This window comes from Oryzias latipes, chromosome 10, assembly GCF_002234675.1.
Source record: "Oryzias latipes chromosome 10, ASM223467v1".
NCBI classification, from domain to species: Eukaryota; Metazoa; Chordata; class Actinopteri; order Beloniformes; family Adrianichthyidae; genus Oryzias; species Oryzias latipes.
The window spans coordinates 17,541,099-17,564,416 of NC_019868.2; the positions used below are offsets into that span (position 1 = coordinate 17,541,099).

The 23,318-nt window shown below is 39.4% G+C and overlaps 1 protein-coding gene across 2 annotated transcripts in view; it reads right to left on the bottom strand.

Moving 5' to 3' along the window:
* The window catches only part of gabrb2 (gamma-aminobutyric acid type A receptor beta2 subunit), a 36,495-nt gene that overhangs the window by 2,292 nt on the left and 10,885 nt on the right, over window positions 1-23,318 (bottom strand). Inside the window, exons 4-9 of one of the 2 annotated variants that reach the window (XM_004073334.4) lie at window positions 21,466-21,686; window positions 7,474-7,556; window positions 3,937-4,074; window positions 3,621-3,773; window positions 1,359-1,603; window positions 743-883 (exon numbers count right to left, since the gene is read on the bottom strand). In XM_004073334.4, the coding sequence (XP_004073382.1) occupies window positions 743-883; window positions 1,359-1,603; window positions 3,621-3,773; window positions 3,937-4,074; window positions 7,474-7,556; window positions 21,466-21,686 (981 nt within the window). The remainder of the gene's footprint in view (window positions 1-742; window positions 884-1,358; window positions 1,604-3,620; window positions 3,774-3,936; window positions 4,075-7,473; window positions 7,557-21,465; window positions 21,687-23,318) is intronic. The other variant, XM_011480281.3, reaches the window with a different exon arrangement.

Sequence of the window (23,318 nt, forward strand, 5' to 3'; positions counted from 1 at the left end):
AACCAGAGTTGGTTAAAATTCTGCCGATTCACAACACAAACGCAATAAAATAAGAGAAAGCAAAGGTATAATAAAATAATGAGACAGGAGAAGGTTGAGAGAAATAGGGACTTTGCAAAGATGGAGGAGGTTCGGGGCAGGTCAGGAGAGACGCTGTGGGAAGTGGATTCGGATCAACATTTTCTTCATCCATAGCCTGACTTCTGAGAACAAGAAAAACTACCCTATAATTCAATCTTGAGCTCCTGCATACATAAGGATGATAGATTTGATTGCTTTTGTGTAACTGACATAGAAGCCAAGCCACTTAGCTGGCAGTATCCATCAAACTCCAAATGGTTTATTTCGCTTATCTCAGAAATCTTTTTCTTTTCTTTTTTCTTTTTGGTTTCACTTAGTCATAAGAGATTTATCAATTGCCTCGGATGCAGTGCAGTGTCAGAATCTTAATGATTATCTAAAGAGAAGCTACAGATGCTTGTCATTTCCCATCAGCTCAGATGTACAGCTGAAGTTAGGATTAAATCAGTGCCTGCAGAAATGAAACTGTTAAGCCATGTCTGTCAGGGAAATGCATGAAGAGCAAACCAAGAGAGGGAAAAAAACACAATGGTGGGAGTGATGGTTGCCTTAAAAATCCATAAAACTTAAAGAAATGCACAAAGACTAAAGCATTTTCCTCTGATCTGGATTGATTCAGACTGATGACATTGTTAGTTTTGATTTTCAAAACCTCCAGTACCTTATGTCTTTGATCGCCTAGTCCTAATGCAGCATCGTCCACAAAGATGGGATCCCACATCGAGTCATATGCGTCAATTTCCCTCTGTTTCATTCTGGCATACAGAGCATCATCTCTCTGAACTACATTTCCCACCAGCCACTGCAAGCATACAAAATCAGCACTGTTACTTTGGGGAAAAACGCTTGCCACACTCAGAAGGAAAGGCTGTTTTATTTATTTATTTATTTATTTTTTATTTATTTATTTGACATTGCTCATGTTTTCTGCTAAGTTTAGCAGCTGAATAAAATATGAAGAGAAGGCTTTGGCACCACAGTCTGTCATTTTTCCGAGGCGCCTTGCCCTTTAGGAGACAAAGACATGTGGAGAAGTATTTAAAAATCCAGTTCTTGCTTCTGCATTCACTCTATCAGTCTGATCTAATATTGTTGATACATAACCGCTGGTTAATGGAGAGCTGCAGCTGGAGTAAAGAGTGCTGGTAAAGACTGTCAGACATTGATCACAGGATAACATTGGCCTTTAACAGAAGAGGGACTGGTTTTGGTCCCACAAACACACATATTAACAGACAGAACAGATGCTCTGAGCGGTGGTTTCCTTCCTCGAGTACCTTGTTTGGATCTTGCCTCAGCTTCTCGTTATTGGCTGTGGCTGCTTTCTCAGCCGCCTTCTTCTGCCGCTGAGGTCCCTGTCCGAAGAAGATGTAGTTGACAAAGGCGTACTCCAACAGAGCCAGGAAGACAAACACGAAGCAGCCCATCAGGTACATGTCAATGGCCTTGACGTAGGGAATCTTAGGGAGTGTCTCTCGCAAGTGGGTGTTGATGGTGGTCATGGTCAGCACAGTGGTGATCCCTGAAGTTCAGCAGAGTCAAGCATTAGAAAAAAAAATTCTGTTGTCGTCATGTTATCTTAATTCACCTGTAAATCAGTCAATTCAAGAAGTGGTACAAATTTATCAAACATTTTTGAGAAGATCCATCACCAGACTGAAAAGTGTCACACAGGCCCGACACCAGAGGAGTCGCCCATCCCAAAATCAGGCCCCCCTAGGACAGGCGCAACAGTAACATTTCAGTTCACATTCACCATCGTTGTACCCTAAAACTACTAAAAATGAGCATTGGAACTTGGCTAAAAAAGACAGCACAGAATGCACAAGCAGTAATAAAACTACTGAAACTACTTCAGCATCAGCGAGGCAAGTGCAGCTAAGTGCCGTCTCTTCACTCTGTCTGATGCTGCATGGCGGTAGCAGCACTAGGATTGTTGTGTTCGGATGACCTTGGAGTTGATAAAGCCTATAAAGGGCACCTCCAAAATTATCCAGCACAATATTTCTCTGGAAAGCAACACAGTTTCAGGGATGGGTAACTCCAGGCCTCGAGTGCAGCATTCCTGCATGTTTAGCAGCATACCCTGCTCTGGGATGTTCTAATTGGCTGGACACACCTGAACCAGGTAATCAGTCATAAGTAGGGATTGGATATCTGGAAATCATGCAGACACACTAGACCTCGAGGTCTGGAGTTGGCCATCCCTGTTTCATGGTATCAAAACAGACCCGGTGAGAATATTTAGTAATAGTCAGTGATGCTGCACACCGTTTCCGTGCTTTACAGTTTAATGGGAGCTCGGTGCTGTTTTGTGAATTTTCCTTTTTTGCCTTTTTAATCCAAAGAAAATGTATGCTTCGATTTCTGGGCCTTAATTTGTTGTGGAGTCTTGAAAACGTTATTGTACTGACTGATGTTAAAACCAAAGTTCGAGGACGACCCACCTAAAGTACCCCAACCTAAAATATAACACACGCTAAAAAAATAACCAGCTTTGATTGGTTCAAGGTTGGAACCAAGTTTTGTTTAGTTTTCTCTAGTTGCCAGATAAGCATTCTGCATTTTTTTAGTGGATGTTGCATTTCACCAAACAAAGTAATTAGTTGTAAAACTTAGGAGAGGTGGAGAAAATGCACATTTACTTGAACAACCACATCTGTGGTGCATGTTTGACATGAACAAATGTGAGCTGTTATACATGAAAATACTGTCCAAGCCTCCAGAGAGTTCAAATGTGTTTCATAAGAGTGTAATGTGGAGAAAAATGGTTCCCAATGCTACTGTAAACATCTGCCTTTAGTCAGAGCACGATTCACCTGTTTTGTTCCCTTTATTTTGACACACACACATTGCGTTTGATACATTACTCATCTGCCTGCACAATCTGCATTTGGTCAGATTCACACGTATTATAAATAACCCAGCAGCAGCACTGTGGCATGGAGCCTCAGTTTTCATTGGCTGGATTCGCTTCATGTTCTCAGGATGCTAAGAGCGTGCAGGCACATCTTTAAATCACCCACCCAGCAGCCTCCTCTCAGGCTCCAACCTGCCTGTTCCGGCTTGACTGCAGCACAGAAACACCCCCATCCCCCACCCCAAAAAAGGTGCATTATTTAAACGACTGTTGCTAGTTTTTGTTCATCTGTACTTTGGCAGCAACCTGACTGGTAAAGAGGAATGGTCGACCGTTTAGAGTCTCCTTCAGACAGACAGGCAAACAGAAACACAGAACGCTTCAAGGTCAGGCTGCAGCGCTTCTTGCTCTGCATGACTCATAGACACAGTCATCTCTGAACAACAGACATTTAGCCGGGCAGTCTCTCACACATGGCTATCGCTCACATGCTTAGAGCGTAATGGGGAGAAAAAAAAGGACATGCTGGAGAAAATAAAGAGTCATCAAAATCATTGTAGACACAATAATGCATGGACCTAACATGTCCAAGTGCAAAAGGCCTAATGTTTGTTAATGACTCCTTTCATGGTCTCTCATTATTTGGCTTTGGGTCACTGTTGAGGCGAGGCGCTCTTACCCAGAGCCACTCTGGCAGCTGATGCATCATAGTTGATCCAGAAGGAGACCCAGGAGAGGATGGTAATCAGGATGGAAGGCATGTATGTCTGGAGGATGAAGTAACCTATGTTCCTCTTCAGTTTGAAACTCAGAGACAGGCGGGGGTAGGAACCTGAAGGAGGCACATGGAGATAAAGAGATTTCTACCTTGGCGCCTGTTGTATATTTCTTGAGACTTGGAAACTATGTTTATATAAACCAACACAGATCTTTGTGTGTAGTACATTAGAAATGACAACCTAGGCTCTAAGATATATACTGTATGTTATGTATACCTGTCGAGAAGACAACGTTTTTGGAGATGAGCTTGTAGTCAACAATAGAGAACTGTGGCAGCTCTATTCTGTCGACCCCAGACACCGCACCTTCTCCACCTCTCCAGTAAAACTCAATATCATCCGTGGTGTACCCATCTAAAAAGAGGAGAGGCAGGAAACTCAGAGAAGCACTGGCATAGCACATTAACAGGCTGCAATACATCACAGCATCAGGTAATAATGATAGATGTCACATCTGGGGTCGTCTCTGTTGGCTCGCTCTCTAAATGCACAGACTCAGACTGAATCTAAGATTAAACATGAAAAAATGTTTGAAAAGAAAGAAACATTTCATTTAATTTAAAAGACAATTATTTGACTAAATTTTAAAAGCTTTAATCTCTAATAAATGTCATTACTCATGCATATTTTATAACAATAATCTTTAAAAATTACATCCTAAATGCAACACTATGTCTGACTTTGAGGTTGTTTTGTGACAGCCTGCTGCGTGATGCATTCAAGGACTTACAGAAAATTCAACACTGCTTCACAGACTGTAACGACTTGAAACAAACTGCAGCTGCTGCACAAATGTCATGTTAACTGTAATGAATTGTTATCTTCACAGTTGTTTACGTGATCCGTTTACATCGACTTAAAATCAAGACACAATGAGTGCAACAAGGAATCTGTTTAACTCTGGTATCCATCCTGAGGAAATGCTTGTCTGCCGTAAAGCAGACATTTTTAGCGAATCATTCCTGTGACAAAAACCAAACGGAAAAAAAGAAACTACACATTGGACACTTATGACTCAAAACGTCTTATTAGCTTTCCTATGGTAACTATAATTTTGTCATTTTTTCCATTTCCTATGCCACATATTGCACTTCAAGGCGCACTTAAATCTTATTTATTTTTAATTTTTTTCAAAAAACAACAGTGCACCTGAATATCTGGAGCATCTTATATATAGATTAACTCTGGTTGTGTTTACTGATACTTTAAAATAAATAAACCTGATCTCAATACATAATCGTATCTTCCATGCATTGTATGTGAGATGTACACAGAGACTGATCCATGTAGGTTAAAAACATTTGGCGGCAGCTCCTCCAACACGCGTCTGGGCCATCAAGCTTATAAACACATTTTTGGACAGGCGTCGAGCAGTGAATACAGGGCATCCAAATAGAGGTGGCCGACACGAATTTAAAAATATGCTAATGCTTCCAATATAGCTAACGTGTAGAGTGTCACAAACAAGTACTAGAATTTCTGTGAATGAAGTTAATAAAGTCTGACTGACAGACTTATTTCTGACTCTTTTGTCACACTTAATGCTCCTTATAGTTTGGTGCGCCTATGACACAAGTTTGATAATTTATCATTTATTGATGCTTTATGATCCAGTGCTCCCTATAATGCAGAAAATGCAGGAAATAAAAATAAAGGAGCAGAAATATTCACATCTGATGAATGATTTAAACTCTGGGGTTATAATTTTTTTTTATATATACAAAAAAATATTTGTAGATAAGTCCGTGACTTTCAAGGTAAGGTTAGTCATGATGCCCAGGTATGATCTTTGCAGGTTAGACAGGGAGCTGACTTCACCCAAAGGCCTTTTTCACAGTAGACATGTTGACCTGTCATAGCAGTGGAGGCACAGGTGTTACTTCTAATGTCACCAACATTTTTTGTCTGCAGGAGCTTGCATGTGATTTTTAGGACCTCTTATTTTGTGATTTAAAAGCTCTGCTTTACTTGCAGTGGTGTTGGTTGGATTTAACATCAATTTGAGTTGAAGTAATGCAAGTTTTTTTATGAAACAGATAAATTCTTCCCCTCAACAGCTGGGTCCTGTAAGTAAGCATTACTCAGACAAGAGGAAATTGTGCATCTTTCAGTGTTTGCTGCTGTGCAGCACATTTGGCGCTCTAGTGAGTGTTCACATCAGGAGGAAAACACATGTGAAACAGATCCAAACTAAACCACTGGGCATGCACATGTAATGAAGAAGCACCCATGTGCTTTTTGCCATGGGTGCCAGGAATGTCAGTGCTGGCTCTATTGTCAAGAAGCACCAATTTTGTTTTTGCTTTTCCAACCAGACTGAAGTAAAAGAAACAAACTGAACAGTGAAGGTGACAGTGAAGCAACGTGTGACTGACACAGAAACTGCTCAGCAGACACAGTATGTTCTCTCTGCAGCTTTGTGCAAGCCTGCATTACCCCCAATTAGGGCACCATGCTGCTGTACTGATGTCAGCCATGACACTGTGGGATTAGAGGTTTGGCTAAGACATTTCGAGATGGAAGGTTTTGATATGGAATCACAAAGGATCAGTTCACAGCTTGACATACATAACTGGTTAGTATGGAGGTCTATAGTAAGAATTATGTGCTTTAAATTGGTTTCATTACTGCACATTGCGTACATGATACATGCATGGGATGGAGTGTATTTTTATAAGTGAAACAGATGTTTATCTCTAGATAAAAATGGATTGTTTGCTATTACAAGCAAGACCTTCTGACAAAAGGGCAGAGATGTAGTAGTGAGTTCCTCTTCTAAGGTTAGACTTGTGTCTGTTAAAAATGCAACGAGTTTATCAAGAGAAGTGAGAGTTCTCTTGGCTCATTAGTCTGAATAAAATAGCATGCTGTGGCATGAAGAGATTCCAGCGATGAAACCGTTGCCAGTTAATCCATATGAGAGCTGATACTGCCTGGTGATCAAAACTAGGGCTGTGTGTATGTGTGTGAGAGAGAGAGTGAGTTTGTGTGTATTCTGAAGAACTGCTTGAGAGAGCAGGAGAAAAAAGGAGCATATGAGTGATGGGCAGAGGGATAAAAAAGACTGGGAGACAAAAAAAAGAGAGGATGAGAGTCCACAAAGAAGGGAGATGAAAAGCAGAAAGATGAAGATAGAGATGGGGAGCACATTGGGAGAGGAGCAGTGAAGGTCGGTTCTGACCCATCCTGTTTTTTTTGTGCTGCTTGGAGCTGCTGGCAACAGTGTGATCAAACCAAGAAAAACTGCGCCCCGCACCATAATCTCCTCTCTAGGGACTCAGATAAAACACGCAGAAGACCTCGGTTTCTCTCATGTTCTCCCCCACTCTCTCTGCTCAAAAGCTCTGGTTCACATACAATCACGAAGTCCATGTGAGATGAGCTCTTTGTACTGTACAAACACGGAAAGGCAGTTTCAGGAGAAGGCCGCGCTTAACATTTCCTATTAGCACAACCCCTGAAAACACTGGACCTAATCAGGCTTCTCTGCGCCTTGGGAAGCCACTGCAGTTGGAATTAAATTAATTAGGCTGGATGTTATCAGTCACAGAGTGATTAGTAATGTTCCTCTTCTTGATGCATAACTCAGGATATCTCATCAGCCTGTCTCAGCATTTAACATCCTATTCTCATCAACCTTCCTTCTACCTTGGCATCACTGGGAAGGCAGAGCTCCATGCGTATGTGGGATTTGTTTAATTTTACATCTGCATGTGGGTGTGAGAGCTGGTTGCCAGGGACAACGGTACTTACAGCTTTCAATCTCCAGGGTGCAGTTCTGCTCATCTAGAGGATAGCGGCGCAGGTCCATCATGCAGGCTGCAGTTGTTGTGATCCTGTGGACCGAGAGGAAAAAATATGTGATTCATAAGAGACAAAAACAGTGAGTAGCATCCCAGCTGTGCAGTTTCAGAGCTTAGAAATCAACCAGAACAAAAAGTGTCATACCATAAAACGTTCTCCTTCACGAGTGACTGTGAGTGGTGAGGATGTGACCTTATCACTTAAATTGAAAGATTCTACCAAATACTAATTTTCCCACTGGACAAAAAGTTGCTTTAAAGCTCTGTTTGCTGTTTGTATACTTCCTGTAAACGCATAAAAGCGTAGCTAATTGCATTTTAAATGAACATGAAATAGTGCTATTTGTTTGGTTGAAGGAGCAAGCCCACTAGAGCTCAAGACAATACAGGCTTCCTGTTTTCCCTTCTGTAATACGAGACATTTATAATTCAGTGACATGAAAGATAAAGTCAGCTGTTCTTAGCAAGCTAACTTAACACATGAATAATTTTCACTGCACGGCTAAAGTTATGCATCAGCAGCCACATAGTTTGTGATGTCATTTTTGACTAAAAAAAGGTGTATTTTCTGCTTAGGTTGTGTTTAAGTATCTAAAAAGACATTCTAGCTGTTAATTAACATTTGTGAATTGGATGTTAGATTGTCTGTCAGTTGCTTTGGGCAAAAATGAGCTAAGTAACTTTAAATAGAAGTGTTTTTGTTATTTTTTAGTTCACAAATATCTAAATAATAAAAAATATATATATATATTCTATCTTATCTACTTGTCTTATCTACCAATGGCTATTTTTCGAACCATAAAGGAAAAATATTAGTGCATCTAATTATAGGGCACAACCAGAGGATGCTGCATGACTAGACTCAGAATCCCAGAAGAGGCCAATAGACAGGCCATTGGTCAGAGAGGTTGATGGGATGTTTTAAAAATGTTCCAGCAAACTGTGTTGTTATTCATGTGCAGCTCTTTAATCTGCAATAAGCAGAGAGTGCAACACAACAAATAAGTCAAATTTTATTCAACTCATTTACAAAAACTGAATGTTGTGCAGTTCTAACACCCATTTTTGCAACACAATACACTTTTTCAGTTCATTATGTTGCAAAACCGAAAGCTGTACCAAAACTTTTTGACAGATTTGTGAATGGCCTCATAAAATTTGTTTCAGGCCAGAAAGCAAGTTAAAAAAGAATTAACACATGAGAGACAGCAGATTATAAGACACATTTTCAATGTTTTTAAAAATCAAAAAATTTTAGGTGCGCCTCACGGTCTGAAAAAGACATTATACAGGGTTAACTGTTTTTGTTATGTTTAGTTTGAACGGTTGACTATTCATTTTGGTCATCTGTAATGCTTCTTTCCCACTGGCCTCTGTAACATGCAATTCAGCGGCCACTTCCAATAAAAAGTCTACGCGTCACTACACAAATTTTTAAGTCTGTTTTTCTGGCTGTACGTACAAAATGCAAAACCATGGAACACCCACTCACAGTTAAACCAGGTTGAACTTTGACCAATCAGGGGACTCAGATTTAGTAGTGACATGTGGATGGTGTCCTTCTCAATTCACGGCAGTGCCAACTGTTTGAAAATTGATCATAGACGAGAAATAAATAATTGTAGTTTTTGCCCAGTTGGAATTAAATGACACCAAATTTTTCATATATTGGAATAGAGCTGGGAAAGAAAAAGCCTGGTGCAAGATTTGTGATATTTGCACCAGTTCAAACATTGTGCACCAAGCCTCTTTCAACTGTGAGTGCATGCGCTAGTATCGGGTAGCAAAAGTTCAATGTGAACACCATGGGCTAAAAGCTCTTTGAAGAACCTGTGTTCAGCACGTTCCTGAGTGCACGACACATGTCAGATGTGTATGTAGCATTACACATTCAACAACAGCATTTCCTCTTTCCTGGTTGGTCCTTGACACTAATGCATTTCTTCATTGTGTTGGGCTGATACAAAAAACAGAACTATAAAGCTATAGTTATGTCCTATCAGGCCTGGACCTGGTGAAACACAGTTATGGTGTTTAACTCCTGCACTAGAACATGTCCTGTCTGATAAATGACAGGAAAAACTCCCATTAACTGCTGAGTTTGAGCTTCCCAAAAGACTTTAAGTGAGGCTGTCTGATGACTGCATCCTTCAGTCCATGTGAATCAAACTGGTTATCAGATCCTTCTGAGAATGAAGGTTTTCTGATAGCACTTCACAATTGTCCACCATAACAATTTCCCACTGTTTTACAATGTGCAAGTGTGAATGTACTCCGCAAATCTGCACTAAGTGCCTGACACATTCTTCTCTCACTGCAGAAACTCACGATTGGCAGTCAATCAGAGTAAACACTAAACTTGGCGTTGTGGCTTCTGGAATTTGTTCGCTTGAAATTCAAACTAAAAAGGACACATCTTAGTGTTTGTTTCAGAATGTGAATTATAAGGACAAATATTCATTTTTTAGACAGATCCTCTGTTAAAGCAATAAAGTTTGATAAACCATTTTAAGATTAATCTTCTCTTCTTCTGTGGGTTAAAAATCAAATTTTGAAAAAAAACTTGATTTACTTGTAATTACCAAACCATAAATAGTAAAACAACTAAAGATATTCAGCCTAACAAAAGTTTACTACAGTTCTCTGACCCTCAAAACTAAAAATAAAAGCAATTAGGAAGAATAAAATTCTTTGGATTTTAAAAAACAATTTTTTAAATTAAAGTCTTTATAATGTTGATGAGCTCATGGTGTTTCTCTGAGAAAAACAACAAAAAGTTATTGTAAATTGCAATGAGCAAGTATTCAATTTTATTGGAGAGGTACTGCGGCTCCACAGATGTTAATTATATTGTGAAAACCAGCAAAAACATCTGAAAAAAACAAGAAATGTTTCTCTTTAACACTAAAATATAAAATGGAGCAAACGATATTTAATATACTATTAAGTAAAGAAATAGAGTTTTGTAAAAAAAAAAAAAAGAAAAAAGGTTACGTTTAAATTGAATTTAAGTTAGTTTAAACTTACAAGGAGTAAGGTAAAAAACTATAATAAAATCAGAACATCTTTGGTTGCATTAGCTTCTTACACAAGCCACTTGGTTAAATGATACCAGAACTTTTATTAAGTGTTCTGTACAACACAGTGATGATCTTACTCTTAGTTTTTAAATGCCGTTGCATTTCATTCATGACAAAAAGGTAAAGAGAAAATAGAGTGATTTATCTTTGCACAACTGTGATTTGAAAGCGTTCAGACAAGAGTAAAATAAATATTCTAATGATAAAGAAAGGAACTACAAGTTTTCGATTTTAAAGAGTGTGTGGTTTAGTTTGTCATTCTAAAGCCGTATTTGCTTTTTCTCCAGAGGTCTAATAAGCTCAGATACCATCTTTGACCTTGTTGTGAATAAACATAATGTTGTATTTTGTCCCTTACGGAAAGAACATAATGCGTTTTTATATCGTAATTTAGACCACATTACTTGTGCATGACTGGCAAAATAGTAGCTTTTGGCCAAAGTATATTACTGGTGGTATCAAGCATAGCAGTTTGCATCTTATTTACAAGAAACATTATCTTTTGAAGCTCCCATTACTAACTCTGTATTAGCTGCTCGTTTTAATGAAATGGGTACTTTAGATTTAAAACAAAAAACATCAAATAAACATTAGTTTGTGACATTTGTTCGTTTATAAAACAGCCTGGGCCTTCGACCTGTAATACTCTGAACTAATGACATGTATGAAAAAATATAGAAAGAATCCAGTTAAGGCTCCCAGACGCCCTCTACAGGTTTCAGTGGGGTGAACACATTTTGTTTTGTTTTTCCTGCACCGAGTAAAAGCAAGAAACCTATCATATGCTTTACCATATTAAAATAAAGTAAAATAAAATAAAATTGTAAATAAAATACAAAATAAAAATAAAGTTAAATACAAATAAATGCAGGCACCTGTGTGTAAACAACTGTTTAGTTTCAGACATAATTTGAAATACACTTCTAACAAATACTAGTTCTTCTAACTATGGTCATTAATTAAAATTAGCTCCAAACCAACGTATTAATAATTGATTTGTCAATAATATAAACAAAATAGTAATTATTAATTGTGTTGTTTTTTTAATGCCTTTCATAAAACTCAAAGGCACTGCAATGAAAATATCAAAAAGCTACAAAACAGAATTAAACTGCATAAAACTGCATGAGAAAGCAGTAGAGAAATGCCCCAGAACAGTAAGAATGTTGTTGTTGCTGGGAAATGATGATTTTCATTGATGTGGTGAAGGAGTCTGGGAGCTGAGCGGCTGAAGACTCCCCGTGGTGATGAGACCAACAGAGAGATGGATGGAGGATGAACATTTAGAAGGGCAAAAATCTAATTTACAGGAGAATTTGAATGACACGTCCTTTGCTTGGTGTATGAGCAGATGTTGAGATGACTAAAGTTGACGGCAGTGTTATGCTTGATCTAGTAAGTCTGGCTACCGCCCAAACAACCTGGCAAATCTAATGGTAAAATTCATGGTATCAGGTCAAGGTGAGGTATTATTCCCTTTTTCATTTTTAGTGCAATTCCGGCCCTTGTTGACAAAATTAACAAAGTTTACCCATTTTGATTGTTAGATATTGTGAAATTACTGTATCTAAAGTATTTGCCTGCAGTTTCTCATGCTGTCTCCGTCACTGGTCCACAAACACATTCAGACAAATTCTTGTCACGCAGTCCTGCAAAAAAAAACAACAAAGAGCCGCAACATCTGAAAGGTTCACATCAAGTGACGCCCATCATGGGACACACGGCAAGTTGGCCCGATCTGAGACGCGCTGGCGTCCAGCCATGCCGGCCCTGGAGGCTGTCTGAGACATCGGACGCACAGTTTAACTGCAGGGACGAGATCCAGAATAGCTTGACTTTTAAGAAGAAACCCCTCACACTCTGCAGTTGCCATCAAGCACACATGGATGCACATGAAACAAGATAGCGTCAAACAACCATAATTAATAGCAGATGCCTGTGGGAGAATTGTCAGTAATGGTTGAAGCATTGGTTGGAGCTGCAGGTTTTTCTTGTCACAGATGGTTACTGCCAGTTTATTTCTTTATCTTTCTGTTCACAAATAGAAGCAGCAGCTTGACTTATGTGTTTGTTATGGGAGATTTTAATGCTGATCTCTTAGATAACTCATCAATATTTGGTAATCATTTAGTACATTTTTGTGAAGAAAATAATCTCACCTTATCAAGCAGAATACGTCCCCCAGATACAAGCTTTACTTATACCAGTGATGCCTGGGATTCCAACTCATAGCTATACCACTGTATTTGTACTGCGGATGCTGATGCTTCTCTGAGAAATATAGATATTCTGTATATTCTGGCTACTTCAGATCAAATACCACTAGTCTTCTCTTTAAATGTGGTGAATATATCATCTCTTGTGACTTAAAGAAAATGATTATTCTGCAGACAAACTTGATTGGTCTAAAGTTACAAATGAAGACATCGATAAATACACAGCAACCACAGATATTCAACTGCAGGCTGTAAAATTACCTAGAGATACGCTGATGTGCCGTGATCCAAACTGCAAAATGCTAATCATTGCAGTGAGTTGTATGAGTTCTATGAAAATATAACCAAAGTTCTAAAAGATAGTAGTCTTTGCCTTCGAAGAAGGAGTCATAAAAGCTAGACTATTAACCCAGGCTGGAACGACTTTGTAGCTGAACATCATGCTGAAGCCAGGGAAGCATTTAAAATATTCAAGTTTTAAATGACTGCCCTTATTGGCTATGCGTTTCACTGGCTTTTTAATGCATGGAGTCCTACCTGATTCTGTTCTTTCGGTTGTATCAGTCCTGTCATTAAAGACAAGACTGCCAGTTTAAATAGTATGTTGAATTACCGACCGATTGCCCTTGCCAGCAACATCTCAAAATTTTAGAATATGTGTTATTGACTAGACTTAAATTGCATCTTCTAACAAGTGAGAATCAATTTGGTTTATAAAATAAAAGCCTCTCTACCGATATGTGTATTTACGCATTACAGGAAATAGTCGGGGAAATACCTGAATCTGAATACATCTGTATTTTGGTGTTTTATTGATGCCACTAAGGCCTTTGACAGGGTGAACCACCACAAGCTATTTCGGAAGCTAATAAATCAAGCTGTGCTGAAATATCTGGTATTCATCCTGGTTTTTTGGTATGCTAATCAAACAATGGTTGTCAAATGAGGCAATGTTTCATCAGAGACTTTTTACGTAAGCAAAGGTGTTCAACAGAAAGGGACACTTTCTCCATTTTTATTCAATGTATATATTGATGATTGCTCTACTAAGTTAAATCAATGCAAAACTGGGTGTGTTGTTAGATGTCAGATTTTTAACCATCTTATGTAGGCTAAGGACTTTGTCATTTTTAGCCTGTACGGATGCAAAAACTTCCTGCACTCCACTGTATACAGCTCCTCTGGGGTGGAATTATGAATGTGGGACATTCCGTAAATTCCTAGTGGCCTATAATGATGCCTTTAGGCTTCTACCCCAGGTGCCCAGGTGGTTCAGAGCCAGTCATCTGTTTGTGGATGCTCACATCCCCACCTGTGAAGCACAACTATGTCATCTTACCTACAGCCTCATGGAGTGCCTGGACAAGTCTAAAAACACAATTGTAATGTCTCTGATTGATCCCCAAAGAAGCTAATGCTGCTACACCTCCGCCTTGAGAAGGCACTGAGCGCAAAGATTATGCTCTGTTTAAATGGTTGTAAATTGTAGTTCTCTTTTTGTATGTTCTGTTTGTCTGTCTTCTTTTATGGACCGCATCTGAGTCAGAAATAAAGTGAATTTAAATCAAACTACTGTTGTCTGTGCAGACGTCTGTGTGGCTGCAAAAGGTTTCTGCACATCCTATCTTGCACGAAATTGAAGACTGTCACCATCCACTTCACATCTGCATTTCTGATAATGCTTTATTCATTTTATCATCTCAAAAGGAAGACTCTTTCAGGTTTTTATTTATTTATTTAATATCTGTATTGTTATCTCCATTTTTGGACACCCTGGCCTTTGCTTTGTTTTTCTACTTTCAGTTTTCTTTTTACAACAAATAAAAAAGCAAAAATATTTTGTGTCTTCACAGTGCAGACTGCAGAAAGATGGAGTATGATTTGATTATAAAATGGACTGTTGTTCTGTGTTCAAGAAAACAGACGGACCCTCCAGTGTGGAAGAAAGAGGGCTTTCTTTCACTTTGGTGACAGCTCCACTAGGTCAAACCTAAAAAATCTGGGTTTTGATTTGATGAGAAACAGAGTCTTAGAGTATTTTCCTTCCATTCTCAGGCTCTCTGACTATATCTTCCTTCGTGCTAGGCTCTTATGTAAGAGCCAGTTAGCAGAACCATGGTGCACGGGGAGGATTAAGACAGGACTCCTGCTTCTGTCCTAGTTTACCCTTTTATGGATCCAAGTCACTGGGATGTTGTGCTGGCCAAAGTGGGAACTCATCACCCACCACCATCGTTACTTAATCGTCTTGGTGGCACAAGAAACGCCAGAGAAGAGCAGAAATGAGGCCAAAATGGCAGGGTTAAAAATATCAGCCTATTTATAGCCCATCTACATCCTCAGCAGAAGTCTCAAAGCTTTTCTGTCTGTCGATCTTTTCTAAATCTCATGGCCATCGTGTCCGAAACACACGGTAACGGTTAATTAAATGCTAACAGGGAGCAGGGAGGAGAGGCGGATGAGAGTTCATCTGCATCACATCCTCCCCATCTTTGCTGCTCCTTCTCCTCCTCCTCTTGTCATTGGTGCTGCAGCGAGAGTCTGCAGTGATCACAAAACATGGGCTCGTTTGCTCTTCGTCAACATCAGAACCGGCACCTCTCCCTTTCATCCCGACCTGCCGACGGAGAGAGCCTGTGCTCTTGGAGATCAGGTGATTTAAACACGGTACGTTTGCTCACCGTCTGAGTAAAGTGAGTTTTAAAAACAGGCCCTTTTATTTTTTTATTTATTTTATGCCCATGCTCCACCACATTTCACCCAGGGCCTGGTCTGTTTTGTGTGTGTGTGTGTGTAGGTGTAGGTGTGTGTGTGTGTGTGTAGGGGTGTGTGGGGGTGGGTGTGTGTGTGTGTGTGTGTGTGTGTGTGTGTGTGTGCGTGTGTGTGTGTGTGTGTGTGTGTGTGTGTGTGTGTGTGTGTGTGGGTACCCACTCCCCCAAGGCAGCCTGTGCACCTTTATTCCAGATGACCTTGTTTACGGACAAAACACAACCACTACAAATTCACAGACAGAATCTCATTCCGGGAAAGCACCACAGCAGCGAAAAAATTTCAGAGAGAGATTAACTGCCTCAACTGAAGTGACCTTTTATTACTCCGACAGTTTATATAGGATGGCAGTGGTACCTCCATTTTGAAAGGAGAGCCCAAGGAGAGCTGTAGAACTACATGTGGGGGACTGCATGCTTTTCCTCAGAGTTTGAATAAAGCAAAAATGTTGCAGTCTGGGGTTGAAAATGACCAAAAGACAGCTTTTTATTTTAAGTCATGCAATGCATCTCCCTGATTGGTTACTAAAAAGGAAAAATTGATAAAAATGAAGGTTTTGACACTGGCAAAGATCCCGACTCTGGGATATGATGCAGAGGGGGAAAACTCTTCCTTCATCCGACAAAACACAAAGTCAGTCTCCACATCAGAAGGATATGTCCTCTCACAAAAGAATAACTCACAGGGAGAGGAGGGAGGAGCGATTCAAACAATTTCTCCATTTTGAATGAAGTCTGACCTTCACATCTCCGTCTTTTCCCTTTTCTCCACGACCTCTCTCTTTGCAGCCACACGAACTGAGATTTGTCAATTGACAGCATTTGTTCATTTTTTTGCAGAAAATAAAAAGTAAAAACTAGTCATGCATGTGCGCATGTTTCCTCACAGCCCGGGCCATGTTATTAGCCTAGCCTTTTCAGAGGCTGGGTAATTAGATCAGACTGCCTTTCCCTGAGAGCCAACTCGAGCTCTTAAGTGACAGTCAGGAGCACTGTTGTAATTTTCTGCTCCTCCTGGTAATTGAAAACCAGGATTTGGCAGTCTTGGGACGCGCTATATATCCACAGAATAAGGAGTAAACAACACCCTCACTGTTCCTCCTCCGCATGCACCCCAAAAATAACACTCGCCTACATGCAAACACCCACCCATACACATGCGTATATCCTGCATGCACAATTCTAATATCCAGAGCTTTCTAACTAACCTCAGTCTAATCATCTTTTGTTCCCCTGCTGTGACATCACAGTTAGTTAATTCAGCATAAAGTTGTGTTCACGTTGTTCTACACAAAGGTGGAGTCAGAAAACAGAAGACTGCTTTATAATTTTATTTTAGTTTTGCACCTAAAATTATATTTCTGCTGTTTTTTTAAGTAAAATAAACTCCAACTCCTCTGTGTGTGATATTTACTTTTGGAGAAAGCGGTAGCTTAGATCAGGATTTTCTGAACGTTCAATTTTCCACAATGCCTTTGCTTAGATTCTGGGTCATTGAACAGTAACATGCCCTCTGCCCTCCCTTTTTTATGCACAGGAACTTATCAGCCAAGCACAATTAGCCAACCATAACTTGACGCAAATACATAAAATCGTATTCACCGTACCACTCAAGAATCATTCAGGGAAAAATAAATTGATAGGTATTATCGTACTGCAAACTTTCTTTCACGGGAGAGAGCAATACGAGGCTTAATCTGTAATTAAAAAACAAGATTATTCACTGGAGGAAAGCTTTCAAGACAGTTGCCGGTGTTTCGTTCAGAGAAATGCAAAAAAAAAAAAACTCAGACAAAAGGTTCACATGACTCATGCCACAACAAGACGTCATGACAAGCAGCATTTGATTTCAACAACCCCTTCTGTCCTACAAACAGGTTTAAAGCAGACATGTTAAAAAGCTAAGTTTGCTAATGCTTAGTAACATGCACCCGCATGGGTGCTACAGGTTTTTGGTCAATGGTAAATGGCGTATCCTCATATAGGGCTTTTCTATCTTCCTCGAAGGCCCAAAGCACTTTACAGTCACAGTCCCATTCACCCGCTCACAGACACATTCACACACTGATGGCGAACACTGGCGCCAACCTTCCACCAGAGGCAAGGTGGAGCCGAGGACACCCCGACACATGGGCGGGCAAGACAGGAACTGAACATGCAATCTTCCGATTAGAGGCCCACCGCCCCACTGCTGCACCACGGCTGTTTTTGGGTTGTATTTTCCTGTAAAGGGTCGTGGACAGGAGCGGTTGCATCTTTAGGGAGTGCAGGTGAGTCCCTTGAGGCTCTTGCGGCCACCTTAAGGCGCCGTGAACAGGGTACGTAGGATTGTTGTGCATGTTTTAACGTTCTAACAGTCAGGCTGCGGGCAACAATGAGTGCGCACTCAGCACTTAAACAGCACTAATGGGCTTTCTGCGCCGTGCCTGCGACACGCCTGCATTTCACCTACCTCACCCTTACTCAGCCTTATGAGTTGTTAAAGTGTTCATCATAACATTTTGCCCGCAGCATTCCCGTAGATAAAAATTTGCACAAACATTTTGGCTGTACAAGTTCACCAAGTGATCTATACGATCGTTAAAATTTTGCGAGGGTCACTTGGCTGCTCTGTACAGGTTTGCCCATTTTTCACCCACAGACAGCCTGAACTCACCCGTGGAGGCAGTTGTGACTAAGCCATTACGGAAAAAAACAAACAGCAATTCACAGAAACACCTTGCAACCCACAGTAAAACAGGGGTGGAGAGAGGTATTGATTTGGGCTTGTGTTGTAGCCCACACTTCTCAGTACATGGGAGCTAATTAGTGGCCTAAACTTAATAGAATTGTAAATGATATTAAGGATGAACATCGTGAAATCTGTCCAACAACTCAGTATTAAATACATATATATTATTACCCTTAATAATAAAATTCGGCTATTTAAAAAGTTAAAAATGTATGTATGCTTTGCTTGAATTTATCGTCATAAAACTCATTTTATCAGAACCCATTCACTTTATTGACATGGACATGAACATAAATTTGCAGCAGTGGTCATTTAAACCATTTACATCTGGAGTTTTAGAAAGCAATCAAAGCTTCCAAAACTTTAAATTGAATTTTGAAAGCTGCAAATATATGCAAACCAAAATCCTCATGACAAAATGTGCTATTTTAAATTATATTGTGTCACTTTTGGTGTTAGAATATCCTCATAAATCACCTTTTCACTTTGGAAAATAATATACTTGACAAAAAAACCAGAAGACTCTCAGCACAAGTTCTGTTAGGGTCAGAAGTGGAAATAGGTTGAGGTAGGAGTCAATGATATACTAGGAATTTTGCTCTAGCATAAGTGTGCAAAGAGTAAATAATTCTCTAGTTTCTTACTTTTGTATGTTTTACATCAATTTTTATGACATCATTTATTATATCTTTCTAACTGGAGGGAATCAATTACTAATTTGTTGTTTACTCACATGTGTAAGCTACTTGGGACTTTTTTTTGTAAGTTATGATGAGAATTGTCTAGATGAGGTGTATGCAAGCCCATCTTAGAATTTCTGCTCATTGCCAAAATGAATAAAAAGCATAAAGAAAACCTTTGGGGTGAATTAAACTGCTCTACACTTTTATTTTGTTGCTCATTTTGTTTCAGTACAAATATTAATTCCATTTGCTTCAGAGATACCCTTTGAAAATCTTATTTACTTCACCATATTCTTATCCTTACAAACTTTCAATTTACATGTTTTTCTGCAGTTTAATTAATCTTTCATTCCTCTTTTCTGCTTCAGGTTTCAACATCTTTTTGCAGTGTTGCTGAGTTTTACTTAAAGAAACAAGATCAGAGCAGTAAATGTTGGCGCGGTTCATCAAATCAACGAGGCGTGGCTGCCCATGATAAAGCATTTCATTTTTATTACTGCAAACCGCATAGCTTAACCTTGGAAGCAGTTTTGTTTGCAACCTCAGTAAAAAAAAGAATAAACTTTTCAGAGTCACCGCAGACTGGAGTTGCCACATCAACTTGTGGTGATGGACCACACAGAAACAGTTTCTCCTTCACTTTGCTTTTGCTCCAACCACAATTCTCTGTCTCATCACTTAACTTTTTATTTGGCATCCACTTAGCTTATTCAAAAGGCTTTTTAACTTAATGTTTTTACTCTGCCTCCAGTGTAAACCAAAATCAGTTACGCTACATACTATATCAACATAAGAGACATACTTCTCATCTTGTTTTCTATGTCCTGTGTGTTTCTTTCCTGATGTGATGAAGGAGCAGCCATCTGAAAACTCTCTTGCTGCTGAATTTGCCAATACTAAACATAAACCACCCAAATCCAATAAGCAAATGAGCCGAGAGGCAAAGATATGTTTTATAGTGTCTGAAGTAGCAACAAAGTCTCTTCAAAATTCTTCCTGTGCTTTTCTGACTCTCCAAGCCTGCACAAAATCTTTCTGAGTGTCATGCAAAAGTATCTGTTAGGGTTATGTAACTGAGCAAGAGTGTAATGAATTCTATTTCTCAACTGTGAAAAGAAAAAAAACATAGCATCGAATATGCTGGTGCAGTGCAGATACTTAAATTTTTTAAGCAGTCTTTGCTCAAGAAGGACGTCTCAGTCTGGAGAGGGAACGACGGTGAGCCGCGACATCTTGAATGAGCAACAGAAACCTTTCACTCGTCCCACACAAAGACCGTGACGGGTCAGACAAGTCAACAACACCGGGACAGATGTGTTGTGGCTCTGACAGCAAATGAACAGATTCAGAACTCAGTGTTTATATTGAACTGCTACATTATTAATTAAGAGTTATCAATTATGAATGCCCGCCTCCTTAGAGGCATCTGAGTCCAGCGTCACAAAGATGGGCTGAACTACCGAGTACAATCACTACGTTCAGAGGTATGCACCACCTTCCTCCATTATTGATCACAACAGTTAATTATGGATACGGCTAAACATAAAAGGCAACAATGTGAACATGTGAAAGTGCTTTTACACACAACTATTAGAGACCATCACGTTTGTTACAGCTAAAGTTTTCACATTATTTCCATTGTTATTTTCTTCAGTTTGTGCTTCCGTTGAAATTATTGATGGGATGAAATGTGGTGAGTTGTCTCACTGTATACCTTATGGCTCTTTTACCGTATTTTCCCCACCATAAGGCCAAATCTGAATTCCTCCCCTACCCCTCCTCGCCATTGCTCCAATTGTAGGGACATCTGGAGCTTTAATGGTGTCCGAACTTTTTTTTTTTTTTAAGGAGGAGGAGTAGGGACTTAAAACTGCATATCCATCTTCTTGGAGGGTGATCCACGTCGCACTGTGCCATGGATGACAAATGCTTTTCCTCACATGGGTGTGCTCTAAAGCAAAGATGTTTACATTTAAATAAGTAGATAACGACTTTTTGTTATAGCGAGACTTATTGAAGTTATAAAACCAATGTTATGTATCTTCCAAGCAAAGACAGCTACGCGCTAACGGAGATGATCGGCGACTATAAATGATGTCATCGAGTGATATTAACGTCCAAATTTGAAGACACTATTTAACCATAACCCTCTGCTTGGAGGGCTAAATGTAGGGGTAGGAAAAAGTTAGAGGGGTAGGGGAGGAATATGGATTCGGCGTACAATTCACCTAAAAGCAAATTATTGTCGCGCTTAACATGCCTTACAGTTTGGTGCGCCTTATGTCAAGTTTGAAAATAGTCCATTAATTGACTATGCACTTTACAATCCGGTGTGTCCTTTTGTGTGGAAAATATGATATTTTAAAGATCATGTTCTATTCTTATGCCTCTTGAATGCCCATTGTGTGTTGTCTCAGAAAAAAAATAGGTGTGACAGTAAAGGCAGCATAGACAAACACCTTACCGGAGACCATAAAGCACTGTCCCATCAGGGTGAAGACGTATCATCCTGTTCTTGACCGTGACGCCGTGAACAAAAGACTTCTTATCATTGAGGAAGTATGTGTCGGGGACCCACAGCTGGTCGGCTACTCGGTTATCCAGAGTCAGGTTGTAGGCGATCTCAGAGTAGGAGAGACGCTTGTCCCGCCATGCTTGTTGGAAGTACATAGTCAATGTGTAGTCCTGGAAAACCAAAAAAAGGGGTTTAATAAAGCTGGTTTATTAAACCTGATATTTGCAGAAACAAGGATAGTTGTCGTCACAGTCAACCTGAGCTACGAGTAGAGGAGAGTGGATTAATATGAGTAGTATTTCCCTCATGCTGTTTTCAAAGTAAAATTAAAGCTTTTTTTGTGTTCATGATGTGTTGGTTTCAGAAGTAAAACACAACATAATCAAAGTTAAGATATGACCCCATAAAAGTGGGTGTTTGCAGGTCGTTTTGCCCAGATCAGAGGGGACTATCCTGTAGATACTCATCTTCAACGGGGAGAAATCTTCATCTTTTTTTCATCATCAATCATCTCCACATTGTTAATAGGTTTGGCCTTCAGCAATAAGCTGTAACTCTCAGGATCAATAGATAGACGTTCTTCAATTTTTATTCTTCTGTTTTGTTATTGCAGACAAAAAAAGCCTCAATTTGCACGGCAAACGATCTGCTCTTTCGTGGTTGTTTCAGCCTTGTTAGACGCAGAAAGTTTGCTTTATGAATGACGTCAAAGCCAAACACTTGTGAAGGAAGAGTACATATTCTGGAGAAATAATGTTTGTTATACAAACATTTCTAGAATAAACTATATATTAGACAAAAAAAACTTAAATTGTTTTTTTAAAAAAATGATGCTTTCGTTGAAAAAAGAAGGAAAATAATGATCACACTATCTGGAGTTTTCCTCCTCCACAAACACAAAAACAAAAAGAGGTGAGAGTTTATCATAAAATGTGATTATCACATGATAGAAAATGCATAAATGTGGTGGTGGAGGTGTTATACCCTCTTGGGTAAATTTACCTCTGCAAGCCTCATAAAACTCAGCCTCAACTTAAATGAATTTGACTTTTTAGTATCAACTATCCAGTCGCAGAGATTGAGGAATATGCCAAATTTACACACAAAAAAAACTTGTTTATTTTGTACAGTTTTTCCATCTGTGCTCTGTGATATGCTGTTTAACTGAACCTCCTCCTCTCATTCTGTCTCTTTCCCCTATTTCTCACCCTTAAAAAAAGGACTGACACACACACACACACACACAACAGCAAAACAGAGCACTGCAGTCAGATCTGCTTGGTTACAGTGTTTTGCGTTCTGTGAGTGGGAAAACACATAGCAAAAATACAACCCCTGAAACTCCATCATCATTAAAATGCATTCTGGACTACATTTCCGTGTGTAACGGGCACAAAAAGGCGTGGCGATTTAAAACAACTGCAATTTTCTGTACTGCCCTCATAGATGAGCGCAATCTGAAGATACATCTGGTTTTAATCCACTCAGAGTGAATTAAACATGCATCTTTATTTCAGTTTTTGCTGCAACTTTTCTTTCCTCAATCATTAAAAACAAATGGTTCAGTTATCCCAGTTATCTTAAAGATGGGCAACTCTGCCCTGCAGGAAGGCTCCATCTCCTTTAGATCATTTTGTGACATTTTTTTGTCAAATTGGTGAAACAGTACACTTTGATGCAATGGGTTCTGCTTGAAAAATGTCAGATTTTCCTTATTTTGTTCCAATGTTAACAAAAAAAGAGGTGATTACCCCATTTGTTTAATTCTGAATCAGACATGAGCAGTTGGGTTGGGTTCACAC